General features: G+C 39.0%; 2 protein-coding genes across 15 annotated transcripts in view; both read right to left on the reverse strand.

Moving 5' to 3' along the window:
* Positions 1-17,197, reverse strand: part of LOC126404488 (NACHT, LRR and PYD domains-containing protein 12-like) — a 59,895-nt gene that overhangs the window by 10,559 nt on the left and 32,139 nt on the right. For 2 of the 6 annotated variants that reach the window (XM_050067733.1, XM_050067731.1), the window contains exons 2-11: positions 10,679-10,763; positions 10,434-10,512; positions 9,910-10,135; positions 7,919-9,674; positions 6,857-7,030; positions 5,138-5,311; positions 4,583-4,732; positions 2,445-2,618; positions 2,129-2,302; positions 1,960-2,006 (exon numbers count right to left, since the gene is read on the reverse strand). In XM_050067733.1, coding sequence (XP_049923690.1) covers positions 1,960-2,006; positions 2,129-2,302; positions 2,445-2,618; positions 4,583-4,732; positions 5,138-5,311; positions 6,857-7,030; positions 7,919-9,674; positions 9,910-10,135; positions 10,434-10,512; positions 10,679-10,749 — 3,025 coding nt within the window. In that variant the 5' untranslated portion in view covers positions 10,750-10,763. Of the gene's footprint in view, positions 1-1,959; positions 2,007-2,128; positions 2,303-2,444; positions 2,619-4,582; positions 4,733-5,137; positions 5,312-6,856; positions 7,031-7,918; positions 9,675-9,909; positions 10,136-10,433; positions 10,513-10,678; positions 10,764-14,874; positions 14,992-17,197 lie in introns of those variants that run through there. The other 4 variants (XM_050067730.1, XM_050067732.1, XM_050067735.1 and 1 more) reach the window with 4 other exon arrangements.
* The window catches only part of sb:cb1081 (NACHT, LRR and PYD domains-containing protein 1b allele 2), a 32,716-nt gene continuing 31,637 nt past the window's right edge, over positions 16,119-17,197 (reverse strand). For all 9 annotated transcript variants that reach the window (XM_050067741.1, XM_050067742.1, XM_050067743.1 and 6 more), the window contains 2 exons: positions 16,715-16,750; positions 16,119-16,541 (listed from right to left, as the gene is read on the reverse strand). In XM_050067741.1, the coding sequence (XP_049923698.1) occupies positions 16,273-16,541; positions 16,715-16,750 (305 nt within the window). In that variant the 3' untranslated portion in view covers positions 16,119-16,272. The remainder of the gene's footprint in view (positions 16,542-16,714; positions 16,751-17,197) is intronic.

The raw sequence follows: 17,197 nt of genomic DNA on the forward strand, positions 1-17,197 counted from the left end.
GACTTTTTTATGCAGTTTTGAACGACATAATATCATATGACTTTTTTATGCAGTTTTGAACAACATGCTATACTATGACTTTTTAATGCCATTTTGAACTACATGCTATCCTATGAGTTTTTTATGCAATTTTGAATGACATGCTATATTATGACTTTTTAATGCCATTTTGAACTACATGCTACAGTATGACTTTTTTTATGCAGTTTTGAACAACATGCTATAGTATGACTTTTTTATGCCATTTTGAACTACATGCTATGGTATGACTTTTTTTATGCAGTTTTGAACATGCTATACTATGAGTTTTTTTATGCAGTTTTGAACGACATGCTATCCTATGAGTTTTTTATGCAGTTTTGAACGACATGCTATACTATGACTTTTTTATGCAGTTTTGAACGACATAATATCCTATGACTTTTTTATGCAGTTTTGAAAGACATGCTATAGTATGACTTTTTTATGCAGTTTTGAACGACATAATATCCTATGACTATTTTATGCAGTTTTGAACAACATGCTATAGTATGACTTTTTTTATGCAGTTTTGAACAACATGTTATACTATGACTTTTTTATGCCATTTTGAACTACATGCTATCCTATGACTTTTTTATGCAGTTTTGAACGACATAATATCCTATGACTTTTTCATGCAGTTTTGAACGACATAATATCCTATGACTTTTTTATGCAGATTTGAACAACATGCTATACTATGACTTTTTAATGCCATTTTGAACTACATGCTATAGTATGACTTTTTTATGCAGTTTTGAACGACATAATATCCTATGACTTTTTTATGCAGTTTTGAAAGACATGCTATACTATGACTTTTTTATGCAGTTTTGAACTACATAATATCCTATGACTTTTTTATGCAGATTTGAACAACATGCTATACTATGACTTTTTAATGCCATTTTGAACTACATGCTATAGTATGACTTTTTTATGCAGTTTTGAACAACATGCTATACTATGACTTTTTAATGCCATTTTGAACTACATGCTATATATGACTTTTTTTATTCAGTTTTGAACAACATGGTATACTATGACTTTTTTATGCCATTTTGAACTACATGCTATCCTATGACTTTTTTACGCAGTTTTGAACGACATGCTATAGTATGAGTTGTTTATGCAGTTTTGAACGACATAATATCCTATGACTTTTTTATGCAGTTTTGAAACACATGCTATACTATGACTTTTTTATGCAGTTTTGAACGATATAATATCCTATGACTTTTTTATGCAGATTTGAACGACATGCTATACTATGACTTTTTAATGCCATTTTGAACTACCTGCTATAGCATGACTTTTTTTATGCAGTTTTGAACAACATACTATTCTATGAGTTTTTTATGCAGTTTTGAAAGACATGCTATACTATGACTTTTTTATGCCATTTTGAACTACATGCTATCCTATGACTTTTTTATGCAGTTTTGAACAACATACTATTCTATGAGTTTTTTATGCAGTTTTGAACGACATGCTATCCTATGACTTTTTTATGCAGTTTTGACCGACATGCTATACTATGACTTGTTTTCATGGTTTTGGACGACATACCATGCTATGACTTTTATTCATGGTTTTGGACGACGTACTATACTATGACTTTTTTTCATGGCTTTGAACGACATACTATACTATGACTTTTTTCATGGTTTTGAAAGACATACTATACTATGACTTTTTCATGACAATTTTAAATTCATACTATGGTATGACATTTTCATGACATCTTTGATGTCACACTTTACTATGACAGTTTTATTACATTTCTAATGCCATACTATAGTATGACTAAAGTATTTAAATTATTTTTTCAGGTTGTGTCCCGTTGTAATCCAACTACCCTGGACTCTCTAAATAGAGGGACTGATTGAAAAAAGTTCACTGTTTAATTCTTAAGAATAATACCAAAGATACACTTACACTTTCTCCTGCCAAATCTCAACCTCTTTTCTCCACCATGGTCAACCCTGGGAGAATACACAAAGTCAGACCAATTCTCTTTCACAATAAAAACACTTTAACTAACGATTCATTTTTACACATAGTTAAAACAATATCCAGCGCCTCGTTTGAGAACGTGTGTCTCTACCTGAGAGTGTCCAGTCTCCAGGTTGGATCGTGTAGTCCAGTATGGAGCAGCTTTACTCCTGAATCTCCTGGGTGATTGTAACTCAGATCCAGCTCTCTTAGATGGTAGGGGTTTTCACTCAGGGCAGAGACCAGTGCAGTACAACCTTTCACTGTGACCAGACAGCCTGACAGTCTGCATGCACAAAAAACACTAGCCTTCAAACAATGCTGAACAGTATGTTTAGTTAAGACTGACAAAATGCCCACCATGACTGAAAATAGAAGATGTGCTCAAAGTCAAATCAGTAAAAAAAACAAAAACAAAATGAACCTACCTGAGAGTTTCAAGGCTACAGTTTGGACTCTTCAGTCCGGCAGAGAGGAGCTCCACTCCAGAATCCTCCAGGTCATTGCCACTCAGGTCCAGCTCTCTCAGACTGTATGACGGGGAGCTCAAAACTGATGCTAGAGTGTTACAGCTTCCCGCTGTCAGGTTACAGCCATTCAACCTTCAAAGAGATGCACATGTTTAAAGTGCCACTTACTAATGTTTGATTTGGTGAGCTCTTATTTCATTAAAGTGTTTGACAAGAGTTGGCAGCTTATTAGGTACAACTAATTGAATCAGTGAATTCAGAAAATATGCGACATCTGAGTAAATATATCAGTGTGTCATATTTCATATCATATTTAATTATTCTTAATAGCTGATTGTAGCCAAGTACCATAATGCAGTGATGCAAACACAGGTATGGTGAAAAAAGAGAGAGCCTCTGAACTTCTAGGGGGTTCCGGGGGCATGCCCCCAGAAGAAAAGTTTGACTATTTTAAAGTTAAAATACATCAATCTGGTACACTTCGGGAGCAAATTTAGGAGGCAAGATATATAAAGAACTTCTCGTTTCTGTAAACAATTTTGGCCACAGTAAGCTAAATATCTAAAATATGCATTAACCAAGCTAAAAAGGCCAGAGAATGTCATGAGCAAAAGTCCCCAGTTTGCTTAACAAAGTGACAGTGTTAAAAAAAACAAACAAAAGCAATATAGGCTATATGTTAATAGGTCAGTATTAATATTTTGATTTTAGCTGCATTTTAATGGTGTAAACTTTATTTTATCCTCAGAGTGACAGCTGACAGTGTGGATGATTTTACATTCTGCAGCTCAGAATAACTTGAGACACCTGATAACTGAAAATAAAAACTAAAGAAATAACCCACATTGTTAATTAGCTCCCGTGATTATAAATATAACATTTCGATCAGATAGACCTCATCAGTCATTAACTACTTTTACACTCTTTGGTTCGGTAGCAGAAACAGTCTGGAATTATTTTAAAGTTCTATTACAGTATGTGATATTAAGAATGATTTCATCCTGTCATCAAACTAAATAGCGAAAAATACTCTGTACTTAAGTCATAATAATTCTTAAATGTGCCTTAGCCTACTTTTAATATTTGTAAATTATTATTATTATTATTATTATTATTATTATTATTATTTCTAGTCTCTACATCTGTTAAATCAGACAAGCTGATGTTCGCAAAATTATTGACAAGGATTTTTTATCTGTTTTATCTGTCTTATTTTATTCTGTTGTAGCCTATGATTACAGGCTGTTGTTACTTAGTTGAAAATAACTGTTTTGCTGTCACTGAAACAGAAGTTTTTTACAGATAGGCTACCATTTCATCTCATATGAGTATGAGTTCATGATGACGATGTCGCTCCTAATTAACAACTCCACCTCTTTCACATGAACGCGCTCATTGCTGGAAAACACAGAGATGACAGAGCGAGTTGATAACCAGCTTTGTAGTAGTGGTTATCCTGGATGGGCATTGTTAGGCTCTGTGAAGCCAGCTCACCTAAAGAAAGCCTGGCTATGTTAAACATGCATCGTAGTACAGGCCGACCGGGGGAGAGCGAGTATCAGAGCGGAGACAGTGGAGTGACAGATCGTGGGAGAGAGAAAGGCAGGCGAGCAGTGACACACATCCTGCGACTAGAGTTGCTTTACCTGCGACAGCTGTTTTATTTTTATTCTCCCCTTCCTCAATGCAGTTCCATCATGTAGCGTGACAAAAATAGGATTTATTATGAATCGTTAAGGGCATCTGTCAGTTATTTTTGGAAATACCTAATTTTCTAGTTTAGAAAACATTATTTTAGAACAGTGGTAATAGTCTGGAAACATAAATATTTTTCCATACTTTATTTTTCATTTTCCATACTTTATTTTTCATTTTCCATACTTTTTAATACCTGGAAATTGATCAAATTTATTTCCATACTTTCCATACTTGCGTAGGAACCCTGGTTTTTTAAAACTAACTTAACAAACCCTAATTTGAAAGAACATGAGATTACATCATGGCCTGTGAAATAGCTTCTTGGCCTCTGATATAAAAGTAGAACATGTCACTGGTGAATGTGTAGGGTCACCCTTCACAAACTGAATTATCCTGACCTGAGAGTTTCGAGTCTACAGTTTGAACTCTGCAGTCCAACAGAGAGCAGCTTCACTCCTGAATCCCTCCGGTTGTTGTAAATCAGGTCAAGCAGGGATTGGATCTCAGAGTTCCTGACATACTGTTTAAGAACGGTGACACTTGGGGTTCTTTCCCATAAAAAAAAAAAAAAGTAGTACATTACTTTTAGCAGTAACTAAGTACCACAGAGCATTACTCTACTACTAGGATTTTGGGTACTATTATTACATTTATGATGTCATGTATAAGTACAGGTTACCATCTGAAATTAAGTATTTACTTTTTTAACTGGCAAGTTCAAAATAACCAGAAAAAATAAGAAAAAATGACCAGAAACCAGAAAAATATCCCCCAAAGGTTTTTGTGTCTTGTCATGCCATTACAGGCTACATTAGAGTCAGGACTTACTTCATAACTTCCAAACACGAGGTTACTTCTGGCCTATGAAATAGTTTCTTTGCTTCTGTTATAAAGGTAAAACAGGTCACTGTTGAATGTGTAGGGTCACTCTGCACAAATGGAGTTATCCTGACCTGAGAGTTTTGAGTCCACAGTGTGGATTCTGCAGTCCACCAGCGAGCAGCTCCACTCCTGACACCTCCAGGTCGTTGTTACTCAGGTCAAGCTCTTTCAGATTATTGGACGGGGAGCTGAGAACTGAGGCCAAAGCTTCACAGCTTCTCTCTGTCAGCTTACAGCCATTCAACCTACAAGGAGATGTACAATATTTCATATATTCACTACTGAGCCAGGCAGATTGAGGTGCCACTCAGGTTTGAGTGTCATCCTGACAAATTGTTCAAGAACTCCAACACTTTGGGTTCTTTGTATAAGGAAAAAAAAACAAGTATCAATAAGAACAGTGTCGGCGGTACAAAAATAACACATTACATAAACATAAACCACCGCACACTGAACTGAATTACCGTGGTTTTATTAAGATCAAACAACGCATTTAGCCCGTGGCTTCTTCAGGTTTGCTCAACAGAATCACATGAGCAAAATAAGAAGCTAAATATACATGGGTCACATGACTATCAGTTATTTCAATTTTCTTTTTCATTATTTTTCTCTCACATTCTTCAAAAATATTTCTCAAAAGATAATTTACAAGTCATCCAAAAAGCATTATAAATTTACACAAATTACATAGATCAAAAAGCAAACAAGATTCATAAAGAGTACAAGAGTTACAAGAATTATATGTGATTCAACCCCATTTAACCTCCCCTCCACAGGTAATTTGGATCCATAGGGAGAGATGAGCCTTGTGACTTCCTTGTCACTCCCCCTTTCCATCTAGCAGTGTCTTTATAAAATCTTCATCTCAGTCGTCTACATAATGGCATGAGTTTAAATCACATATTCTTGTGACTCATGTACTCTCTATGAATCTTGTTTGTTTTTTTGAGCTATGTAATTTTAGTAAATTTATTATGCTTTTTGGATAAATTGTATAAAATAACTTTTGAAAAATGTTTTTGAAAAACATGAAAGAAATAATATTGAAAAAGTGAAATAACTGTGATAACTGTGTCCATTCAGTTTCCTGGATCTTTCCTCTGCATTCCTCCCAGTGTTAAAAGGTGTTCCTCAGGGTTCAATACAGGGGCCATTGTTGTTTTCTATATGTAGATAATCTCTGTGACAATTTATCAAATGCTGCCCACCATTTCTATGCAGATGATACCGTCATCTATTGTTTGTCCCCTTCAGTAGTAAAAGCTCTGGAATACCTGCAGTCTGCCTTTGATGTTGTTCAGACCCACTTAATACAACTTAAGCTGGTGTTAAATGCAGAAAAATCCAAATTCATGCTATTTTCAAATGGCAAGACTTAACATCTGATCTTCCAAAGATTTTAACTACTCAAGGGACTGACATTGAAATTGTTAAAACTTACAAGTATTTAGGTATCATCACTGATCAGAACTTGTCTTTTAAATGATATATCAAACACCTTGTTTCCAAGCTGAAGGTTAAATTGGGCTTCTTTTTTTAGAAATAAATCTAACTTCTACCTTCAGGCAAGGAAACACTTGATATCGGCAACTTTTTTTTACCTCTTCTGGATTATGGTGATTTGCTTTTCATGAATGCCCCTGATCAGTGCCTAAAGAAGTTAGACACTGTGTATCATTGTGCTTTGGCTCTATTACTGGTTGTGGCAGTCGCATACACCACTGTACAAAAGTAGAACAGGTCACTGTTAAATGTGTAGGGTCACTCTTCGCAAACTGAGTTATCCTGACCTGAGAGTTTCAAGTCTACAGTGTGGACTCTGCAGTGCAACAGCGAGCAGCTCCGCTCCTGAATCCTCCAGGTCGTTGTTACTCAAGTCAAGCTCTTTCAGATTACTGGATCGGGAGCTGAGAACTGAGGCCAAAGCCTCACAGCTTCTCTCTGTCAGCTTACAGCCATTCAACCTACAAGGAGATATACAGTATGTCATGTAATTGGTACTCAGCTACTCAGGTTAAAGAATGAATGAATAAGATATACTGTTCAAGAATTCTGACGCTTTGGGTTCTTTGTAAAAAAGTAGTAGAAGTAAATAAACAGGATTTCAGTTTATATCAACTCATTAAAAAAAAGTTCCAAAATTGAATTAAAAGCTGTTATAATCAAATCAAATAAAATGCTGGTATAATAAAGATAGATAAAACAGCTTTGTTCTAAGGTTAATAAATTGCTCTTTTGATAAAGTTAAATAAATAATAATAATAATAATAATAATAATAAATAAAGTACTGTTCTAATGAAATGAATCAAAGCAGAACCACTTACAGCTCTCCAGTTCATATATTAAAAATATTTGCAAGTCGCAGTGATGCTCCATGGTTGCAAAATGCAACTAAATAGATGTGGTCTGAAGCCCTGCAGATAAAAAACACACACTTCACCTGCGTATACACTTGGGGTCGGGGGGGTCCATAAAGTATAGTATCACAGCATTTCATGTGGCAATATTGTAACGACACACAGATGCGAAATATCGATTTTTGATTTTCTAAATTACCAATATCGAAGCAAGTTTCATGCCAGTGGCTTATTAGTTTCCTGCTCACAGTGAATAAATCATCATGTTCAATGGTGCTGTGTTAACAGTTAAACTTTTAATGATAGTGTGAGCAGGTAAGACTCAGGTGAAGGTAACGCAAAACCTGTGCAATCAGTAACACAATACTTTATACAGACAGTAGTATTGTAAAGTAACTTGTTGCTCTCAAATGAAAGTAATAAGTGATATGTGATGTAGAAAATTAACTTGCAGAACGCTACGTATCAATAAATCCAGTTATTTATCCACTTACAGTGATGTACTGGAGGCTTTGACCACCGGCAGCAGCCTCAGCAGACCCTCCTCTGAAGCAGAGTATTTCTTCAGGTCAAACACGTCCAGCTCTTCTTCTGATGACAGTAAGATGAAGACCAGAGCTGACCACTGAGCAGGGGAGAGTCGGTCTGTGGAGAGATTCCCTCGTCTCAAATGCTCTTGGGCCCCCTCAAGCAGAGAATGGTCATTCAGCTCATTCAAGCAGTGAAACAGATTAATGCCTCTCTCTGGGGAGGGATTCTCGGCGATTTTCTCCTTGATGTACTGGACTGTTTCCTTTATTGTCTTTGGGTTATTTCTTGTTGGTTTCAGCAGACCTTGGAGGAGAGCCTGATTGGTCTCCAGTGAAAGCCCCAAAAGGAAGCGAAGAAACAAGTCCAGATGTCCATTTGGAGACTTTAAGGCCATGTCCACAGCTCTCTGGTAGAAGTCTTTTGCAGCAGGTTTGTGCCGGAGTTTCACAGGCCACCAAGAGGTGGCTTGCATGTTGGACAAAAGATTGACACCAGAGTTGTTGAAGGTCAAGAAGACGTGAAGAGCAGCTAGAAACTCCTGAATGCTCAGATGGACAAAGCTGAAAATCTTTTCCCGGAACAGCCCTCTCTCCTCTCTAAAGATCTCTGTGAACACACCTGAGAACACAGAGGCTTCTTGGATATCAATGCCACACTTGTGCAGGTCTTCTTCATAGAAGATCAGGTTGCCTTTCTCCAGCTGCTCAAAAGCCAGTTTTCCCAGAGACAGAATCATCTTCCTTGTTGTTTTGTTCCAGACAGGGTATTCATGTCGGGGTATGTCATCATTCATATAATACTTGGAGTGCATCACTTTAGACTGAACCAACAGGAAGCGGATATAAAACTCAGTCAGAGTCCTGGGCAGCTCTCCCCTCTCTCTGGTTGTCAAAATATGCTCAAAAACTTCAGAAACCATGGAGCAGAAGAGTGGAATGTGGCACAGGATGCAAAGCATTCGTGAACACTTGATGTGGGCAATGATTCTGCTGGCCATCTCCTCATCTCTGAATCTCCTCCTGAAGTACTCTTCCTTTTGTGGATCAGTGAACCCTCTCACCTCTGTCACCATGTCAACAAACTCTTGAGGGATCAGATTGGCTGCTGCTGGTCGTGTGGTTATCCAGAGGCGAGCAGAGGGAAGCAGCGTCCCTCTGATCAGGTTTGTCAGCAGCACATCCACTGAGGTCAACTCTGTCACATCGGTCACAATCTCATTGTTGCGGAAGTCCAAAGGAAGTCGACACTCATCCAGACCGTCGAAGATGAACAGAACGCGGAAACTGTCAAATCTGTAGATTTCTGCTTCCTTGGTTTCACTGAAGAAATCATGCACAAGTCTCACCAAGCTGTACTTTTTGTCTTTTACCAAGTTCAGCTCCTGGAAAGTGAACGGAAATGTGAATTCTATGTCCTGGTTGGCGTGGCCTTCAGCCCAGTCCAGAATAAACTTCTGAGTTGAAACTGTTTTCCCAATGCCAGAAACTCCACATGTCATCACCGTTCGGTTTGGCTGATCCCTTCCAGGTAAGGGTTTAAAGATGTCCACACATTCGAGTGATGTGTCTTTTTGTTTGTTGACTCCTCCATTGTCTCGCTCTGTAATGTAGAGCTCTGTGTAGATGTCATTTAGAAGATTTGGGTTTCCATCCCCCTCATTCAAACGCTGACATTTTCGCTTCAGATTAGACTTGAGTTGACGCTGGCACATGGCGATTTCTGATGAGTAGAAAACAAATAGTATTAATGACTGGATTTAGTTTGGATGGATGAAAATTACGCACCAATATGTATTATGGTGCAGGCTCTTGCCTATGCTCTGTATGCAGTTTGAAGGGTGTTGAACACTGTGATTATCTTAATCTAATTCAATGTAATCTAATTAAAGCAGTGTAATCTAATTAATGTAATGTAATTATTTACTTCATGTTCATCTTTATTTCTAAAGGCTTACTTTTTTGCAGATAGTCAGCCAGATCGTTTTGATGCATATCCCTCAGGAAGTGCTGTGTGATCTTCAGAAAGGCCTCTTTGCTCCTCTTCTGCTCTTCATCTTGATCTACACCATACACCCCCTCCTCATAAGAAGTCTCTAAGATTTCTGGGTGATCTGTACTCACTGCCTTCTGGAATCTCTTCAGCTCCTTCTTCACAAAAGTGACAATGATTGCCTCAAGCCGCTGAAAAAGAAATAGATAAGGATTAGGAAATTGAATAATTGTTTATTAACTTTCTAGCAATGCATTTCACAGTTTGCAACTATAACTGTGAGCACACCGCCTGACTCTGCTCCAACGTCTCAGCTGTGGTGCGCACCTCTGTGCCGGTGCTGAGAATGTAGTAATGATGGGACTGCCCTCATTTCCAATAATGCCTGTCTAGTGCTGATCTAAGGCCAGATGAAATCCTCCGGCGGGCCGGTTGAGACATTTCCACACAGAAATGTTGTGTAATGTTTCTTGCTGTACATTTACCTACCGTAAATATAGTTTCCAGCTCTGCTTTCTGAAGCAAGACAGACAGACCACTGGATTCCTCTGAAATCTCCTTGGGGTCTCTGGGAAGAACACACGAGGGTCAATTTATGTGCCATGCATCAATCAACATCTTAATGTGTTAAAAACTTTCTTTCTTTTTTTTTTTAAATCAATCTACAATCATTATTTTAAATTCTTTAACTTCTTCCTGTTATCCGTTTAATTCTACTTTATTTGTGTGTTTACCCTTTAGGTTTCCATGGCCTCTTGGTTTTAGAGGGAGTTACTCCCTCCATGTTCTTTTCCGACAGACTCATAGCAGAGCACGCACCTGTACACAAACATATGCAACATGTTGTAAGAGTTCATACAGTATTCTCTGAAGATTGCTATGGGCAAAACATAAAAACATACAGCACAGATTACAATTCTTACAGCTCTGATTGAAAGGAATGAGGTGGGATCATGACATGAAATAACTGAAAACATACATTTATATATACATACATATACATTTATTAATTTTACGTAACTGCTTATTCTGTTAGGGATCACAGGGTTGCTGGAGCATTAGGCGAGAGGCATGGTACAGGCGGGGTATCACAGGGCTGACACCATGAAACAAACATTCTCGGTCACATTCAAACCTACTGTCCAATTAACCTGACGTGCATGTCTTTGGCCTGTGGGAGGAAACCAGAGCACCCAGAGAAAACCTATGCTTGTTATTTGTTGACTTCACTAGTTTTCAGTTTGGAGATGTCAAAAATGTCAAGAGACATCCAGAGATAATTTTTCCACGTTAATTCATGTTATGTTTATTTATTTGAATGGGGACAATGGACAAAGACAATTTACCTTCAAAAACAAGGAGTGATGTAGTCTAATGTTTCATTTTTAACAAACTGTTGTCCCTGGTCCCTGGGCAGGTAGGTACGTAAAATTAGACATAACAATACGAGATTGGACATTAAAAAAGCACAAAATACTAAACAGGTGAGTTGTAAAAAAAATTCACCTCCAGTGCAGTTGTCATGAATGTCGACATTAGCTATAGAAACCGACACGGTGTTTTTGTACCAGCCTGATAAAAAAGTTTAATGTTGGGCATTTAAACATGGGTGTCTATGGGGACTGACTGGCTTCTGGAGCCAGCCTCAAGTGGCAAATAGAGGAACTGCAGTTTTTGCCACAGGACAGGACAGGACAGGACATGACGTCAGTGACAGTGCTTGAATTTTGCATTGGAGCCAGTTCTATTGGAGTCAATGGGGCGGGCACAGCAAATCACACTATAACCCCTTATATCTCTGTTGTTTCAACTCTGAATGAAAAATCCTTCCACAAGATTTAAAAAAACACACTGTGTGATGTTGACTGACCGATCATGGCTCTGTCCAGTAGCTGAATATAAGCCAACTCAAGCCCATTTGTTCCAGGATAGCTAACATTACGTCATAATCAGACAGGAACTATAACCAGATCAGTTCTTAAAGACTCTGGTTATTATTCTGGCTGAGAATTAATGAAACAGTGTGTCAGGTAAATAGGTGGCACAATGGTGCAGTGGTTAGCATTGTCACCTAACAGCAAGAGGGTTTCTGGTTGGAACCCAGGGTTAGGAGTTCATACCCAGGGTGAGGAGTTCATACCCAGGATGGAGTTTCCATGTTCTGCCAATGTCAGCGTGGGTTTTCTCCAGGTGCTCCAGCTTCCTCCCACAGTCCAAAGACATGCAGGTTAATTGGTGACTCTATATTGTCAGTGCCGTAGGTGTGAATGTGAGCCTGAATGGTTGTCTGTCTCTATGTGTCAGCCCTGTGATAGTCTGGCGACCTGTCCAGGGTGCACCCCACCCCTCGCCCAATGTCAGCTGGGATAGGATCCAGCCCCCCAGCGACCCTGACCCCTGACAGTGGTTACGGAAAATGAATGAATCAATGATTAAAGTTAGAGTTGGTAATCCTGTTCAGAAACACTTTTTGTTATACTGGGTAAAATGGTCCTTCCATCCTGAGAGTAGTCAATACATAATGTGTTCAGAAAAAGGAATGAAAAAAATCAGACCTCTGTGGCAGCTGCAGGCCTGTAAAAACTCTGACCAATCCCTGCCATTCGGTGCGAATGGAAAGAACCAATCAGATGCCTTCATGTCTCGTATTGCCTGAGCCCCCTCCGTCCCTCCCTCCCTCCTCCCTGCGGGCACTCATCACGTGTCACCGTTGCCGGAAATATTCAGCACTCCTCAGCAGAAATACTGAGTAAGCAGGAGTTTGCTGCACAATGGCAGAGAAAATGCAGCCAAAAGTACCACTTCAAGTGTTGTAATGGCTCACCCCACTAAACAGGCTGAGAAGAGAAAGTCAGAGGCAGAAAAGGATAAAGCAAGAGGACAAACCAGACATCAACAGCAGTCCAGCTTTTGAACAGTGGAGACAACTGAGGGAGCTGAAGGGCCTGAAAAGTGATGCAGAGGTTGCTGTCTTTCTGTTGGACAGGTAATTATTTGTTTGCTTCGGGGGGATTTGTTATTTACTCGGCTCTCCTCTGCTCTGCTCACTGCAGGCTGCACGTTCAGGCATGTCTGGGCTCGTGGCTGTGGATGGAGGACTGACGGGAGGGGGAGCAGGGGGCGGAGCTTAGAGGAGGTGCCGCTTTCAAATCTTGCTAGCTCTCCAACATTACCAACTATAGCTTTAAGTTAGGTAAATATCTCCAAAATAGGACTTGAATGTATGCTACAATGCCTTATAGCTTGCTTCAGTAATTTACAGTTGTATATAGGATAATGTTAGATGACTAATGTTAGCACTGCAGCTCTCTGTCTCAAAGGTTTTTGCTAACTAACGTTTATGGTCCGCAATTACGCGGGGCAGTTCAACAGGTTAACATTGGCTAAACAAAGTGCAAATGCTAACTTAGTTCACTGATGAACAAAGTAACAAGTACCAGTAAGTGATGAAGATCCATATTTAGAATAATTTTGCAAGTAGCAAAGGAAACATTGAATAACGTTTGCCATCCTGAATGCTGTTAAATATTGTTGACAGTTTGACGTTTGGTTAGTTACTGATAGTCAAATGAGTGGTGTGATGGATGGTATACCTAGGTGTACGGGTGTACCCACCTCCTTTTGTGGATCTATGCAGTGTACTAGTGATGGCCAAATGAAGCCTCATGAACCACTTGCTTTATTTTCTGACCCCACCAGATGGCGCTCTTGGTTTAAAGATAAAGGCCGAAGGACTGGCAATGAAGTGTGCTTTCAAACCTTTGTTGACCAGACAGCGCCATCTGGTGGCTACAGAAAATAAAGACAGTGGTTCATGAGGCCTCCCAGCACAGCAGGGATTTACATTCCCATTACAACAGGGCTACTTTCTTGAATGTGTGTCTTAAACAGACAGCTTGTCTTAGAGCGATGACATTTAAAAGCGGCAGGCTTATCCATGGATATAATCCCCTGTTATTTTTGCTGAATGTGTTCTTCCACAGCAGGGCAGGTAAAAGAAGTTTACCTGTTGGAGGTGAGCTGTTTGCAAAGTTGCAGGAAGAGCCTGTTGTCTGCAGCTCTCACTTCTCACTGTGGTTGTTTCTGCTTTTATTATTCCTCTTTGCGCTATTAATAGACTTGCTTTTCTTGAAGAAAAGCAACTAACAAGTTCCACAAATTCCGCAGCAGCTTCACACAACTTCTAATACGGCGGACAGCGAACATGAAACAGTAAAATAAAGCAGATATCTAAAGTAAAAACAGGACGCAGGAGAGAAACTAAACTCCAAACCACAAATCTGCAGCAACTGTGTGATGTCATCATGTCAGCATGGACCAAAATCTCTGAGGAATGTTTCCAGCACCTTGTTGAATCTATGACACCAAGAATTAAGGCAGCTCTGAAGGCAAAAGGGGTCCCACCTGGTACTAGCAAGGTGTACCTAATAAAGTGGCCGGTGAATGTATACATGCATTTAAGAGGTGTTGCCAATAACACAAACGCAACTATAGCCAACATCTCACTATCACTGTTCTCACTTTTATTTTAAAAAGCTACACATCATATTCATCCACAAAATAATCTGGAAAGTCGGAAATCAGACCGGAAGTAAGCTACAGCGAGGTGTTTCAGGGAGGTGACACACCGTCTCATCTGGTTTTTAGAAGTTGCACATTGCAGGTTGTTGCCTGTTTCAACTCGTCGCCAAATCTTGGTCTGAACGCGGCTTTACACGAGACGAGCACCGTCAACATCGCCTCTGGTGAAACTGAAAGAGTTGTCAGCGTTTGTTTCTCTCCGCCATCGTTATCTCACTTTCTGTGTCTGTGTGCGTGTGTGTGTGTGTGTGGAGGCTTGGAGCCCTGGGGTCCGTTTGATAACGCGGTTCGGGTTTACCGGAGTCACGTTTATAACTTCAAATAAACTTGTAGAGAACATTTGACTAACCTTGGCTTTACCTTCAGCTGACAGTTGCCTCTTCCATCGATGTGTGTGACTTCCTCAAACTGAGACTTCCTCTGGACACGCTCACACTCCTGCAGTGGTGTTATCAGAGGGCGTGGGTGGACTCTGCCCTAAATCAAGCCTGTCAGGTTGCACTGCCCCCACTCCGTTCAGTGGTAGTTTCATACTTGACAACATAAACATTGTAAACGGGGGGATGGAGAAACTGGGCCCTCCAACAATGTGCTGTGTGGCGAATGGGCCCTTATGAGTGATCTCCACCTTGAAAACATGCCTGTGCTCAAAGGAAAAGCTCTCATTAATTAAAAAAGTGCCATTTGCTATATGCCCTTCTATCAGTCAAATATTCTGTAACTATAAATCAAATATTCTATTAATAAAATATTTTATGACTATAAACCAACTATTCTATCCACCTTATTCCTAGCCCCCATGATACCTTGTGTGAACTATGTGTGCAACTTCTGGCGTGGAACCGAAACCGGCGATTTCCAATGGTAAATAACTTTTGGCATTCTTTTGTTTTTTATGTGATATAAAAGAGGTACGGTAAATCAGTAACACATTCATGGCATGATGGGAGCCTTTATGAGTGATTGCCACCTTGAAGATAGGCCTGTGTTCAAAGAGAAACTCTCATTAAATTAAAAAAAAATATCCTATAAATCAAATATTCTATAACTATTAAAACAACTATTCTATAAATCAAATATTATATAAGTATAAATCAAATATTCTATAACTGTAAATCAAATATTCTATAGCTATAAATCAACTATTCTATAAAGCAAATACTCCATAAATATAATCAACTTTTCTATAAATCAAATATTCCATAAATCAATTATTCTATAGCTATAAATCAACTATTCTATAAATCAAACATTCCATAACTATAAATCAACTATAAATCCATCCATTACAGTTTGTAATTGCAGTAAAAAGCAACTATTTGAACAAACACAAATACAGTGGAGGACACTGAAAATGATTCATAAAAGTAATTTTGAATCTTAATTTTTGTGGTTTTGCCTCAACTGGTCAGTGTCACAATGAGGCTTAAGACCCCATTGTAAGCAGTCTGGAGTTTATAAAATTACAGCACTATGTATTTTTACAGGAAAAGAAGGCTCTCACAAAATGACAATGAAAATTTACAAATATCATGGTGTTATATGTGTGAATGTGCAAATTCAACCGGTACAATGACACACTTTTGTCTTTAGTTTGAGTTAATTTATTATTGGAGAAATAAAACTTTTATTGAAATCTTTCGAGTAAAAAAATGTCACAATATACTGTACAGACAATCTCATGTTCGTCCTCCTTAATCTGAGTTGTCAAAGCTACAGCTTCTCTTTACGTTTACATTTTGCTCCTTCATCCAGACCCCTCAAGCTCAGAAACGAGAGGCCTCATACTCTTCATCCCTTTCAGGATTTCATAAAGTGCGTCTTTGCCTTTGGTGCCAGCTGCAGTCACAAACCTGTGAATGTCCCTCATCTGGTCTCGTGTGGTTTTTAGAGCTCTCACAGCATCATAGCTCTCATCTGAGATCAACCCTCTATCCACAAGCTCATCCAGGATGGCTTTTGTATCACACACTCTCTCGATCAGAGCTGTCCGATGGTGATCCACAAAATGCTGACCTGAGGCAGCCATGGAAGATGAAAGCAAACAAACAGTGAACACCAGAGGTTATACTAGTGATACGTTAAAATCCCTAATGAAAGAACCAAAAAAGGTTTTAGCAAGGTGTAGCAACATAGTTGAAGCCACTACGTCATCTTATGCTTTTCAATTCTTCATTTTTCTTTCTTACCTTGTTTGTCATCAGTGCTCTGACTTTGGTAGTCTCCTGAAATAAAACACAGGTCACAAGGCTGATTAATTATTGGATATTTAGCTGTTTTAATTAGGGCTGTCAAAGTTAACGCGTGACTAATGAGTTAACACAAATTCTCTTTGACGCCACTGATTTTTCTGACGGGCAATTAACGCAGGTACATTCTGTAATTATGACCCTTGGTCCACCCCGTAGTTTGGGAAATTAGGAGGTGATGCAGCAGTAACCTTGTGGATAGCAAGCAGAAACAAAACTCCGTGAGCAGAAATTGATAAAGAAAGGGTCTCTCGAACGACAAGTTCAGCTTCAAAGCTCTGCCAGACGGTTCTCCCGACAAGACCAAACTTATTTGCATTTACTGTTGATGTGAATTGAGTTACCAACAGAGTACAGCGAGTCTCAAATATCATTTGCTGACCAAGCACACAGTTGATGCAGAGAGCCCTCCTTACCCCCCGC

This window comes from Epinephelus moara, chromosome 17 (assembly GCF_006386435.1).
Source record: "Epinephelus moara isolate mb chromosome 17, YSFRI_EMoa_1.0, whole genome shotgun sequence".
Taxonomy (NCBI): domain Eukaryota; kingdom Metazoa; phylum Chordata; class Actinopteri; order Perciformes; family Serranidae; genus Epinephelus; species Epinephelus moara.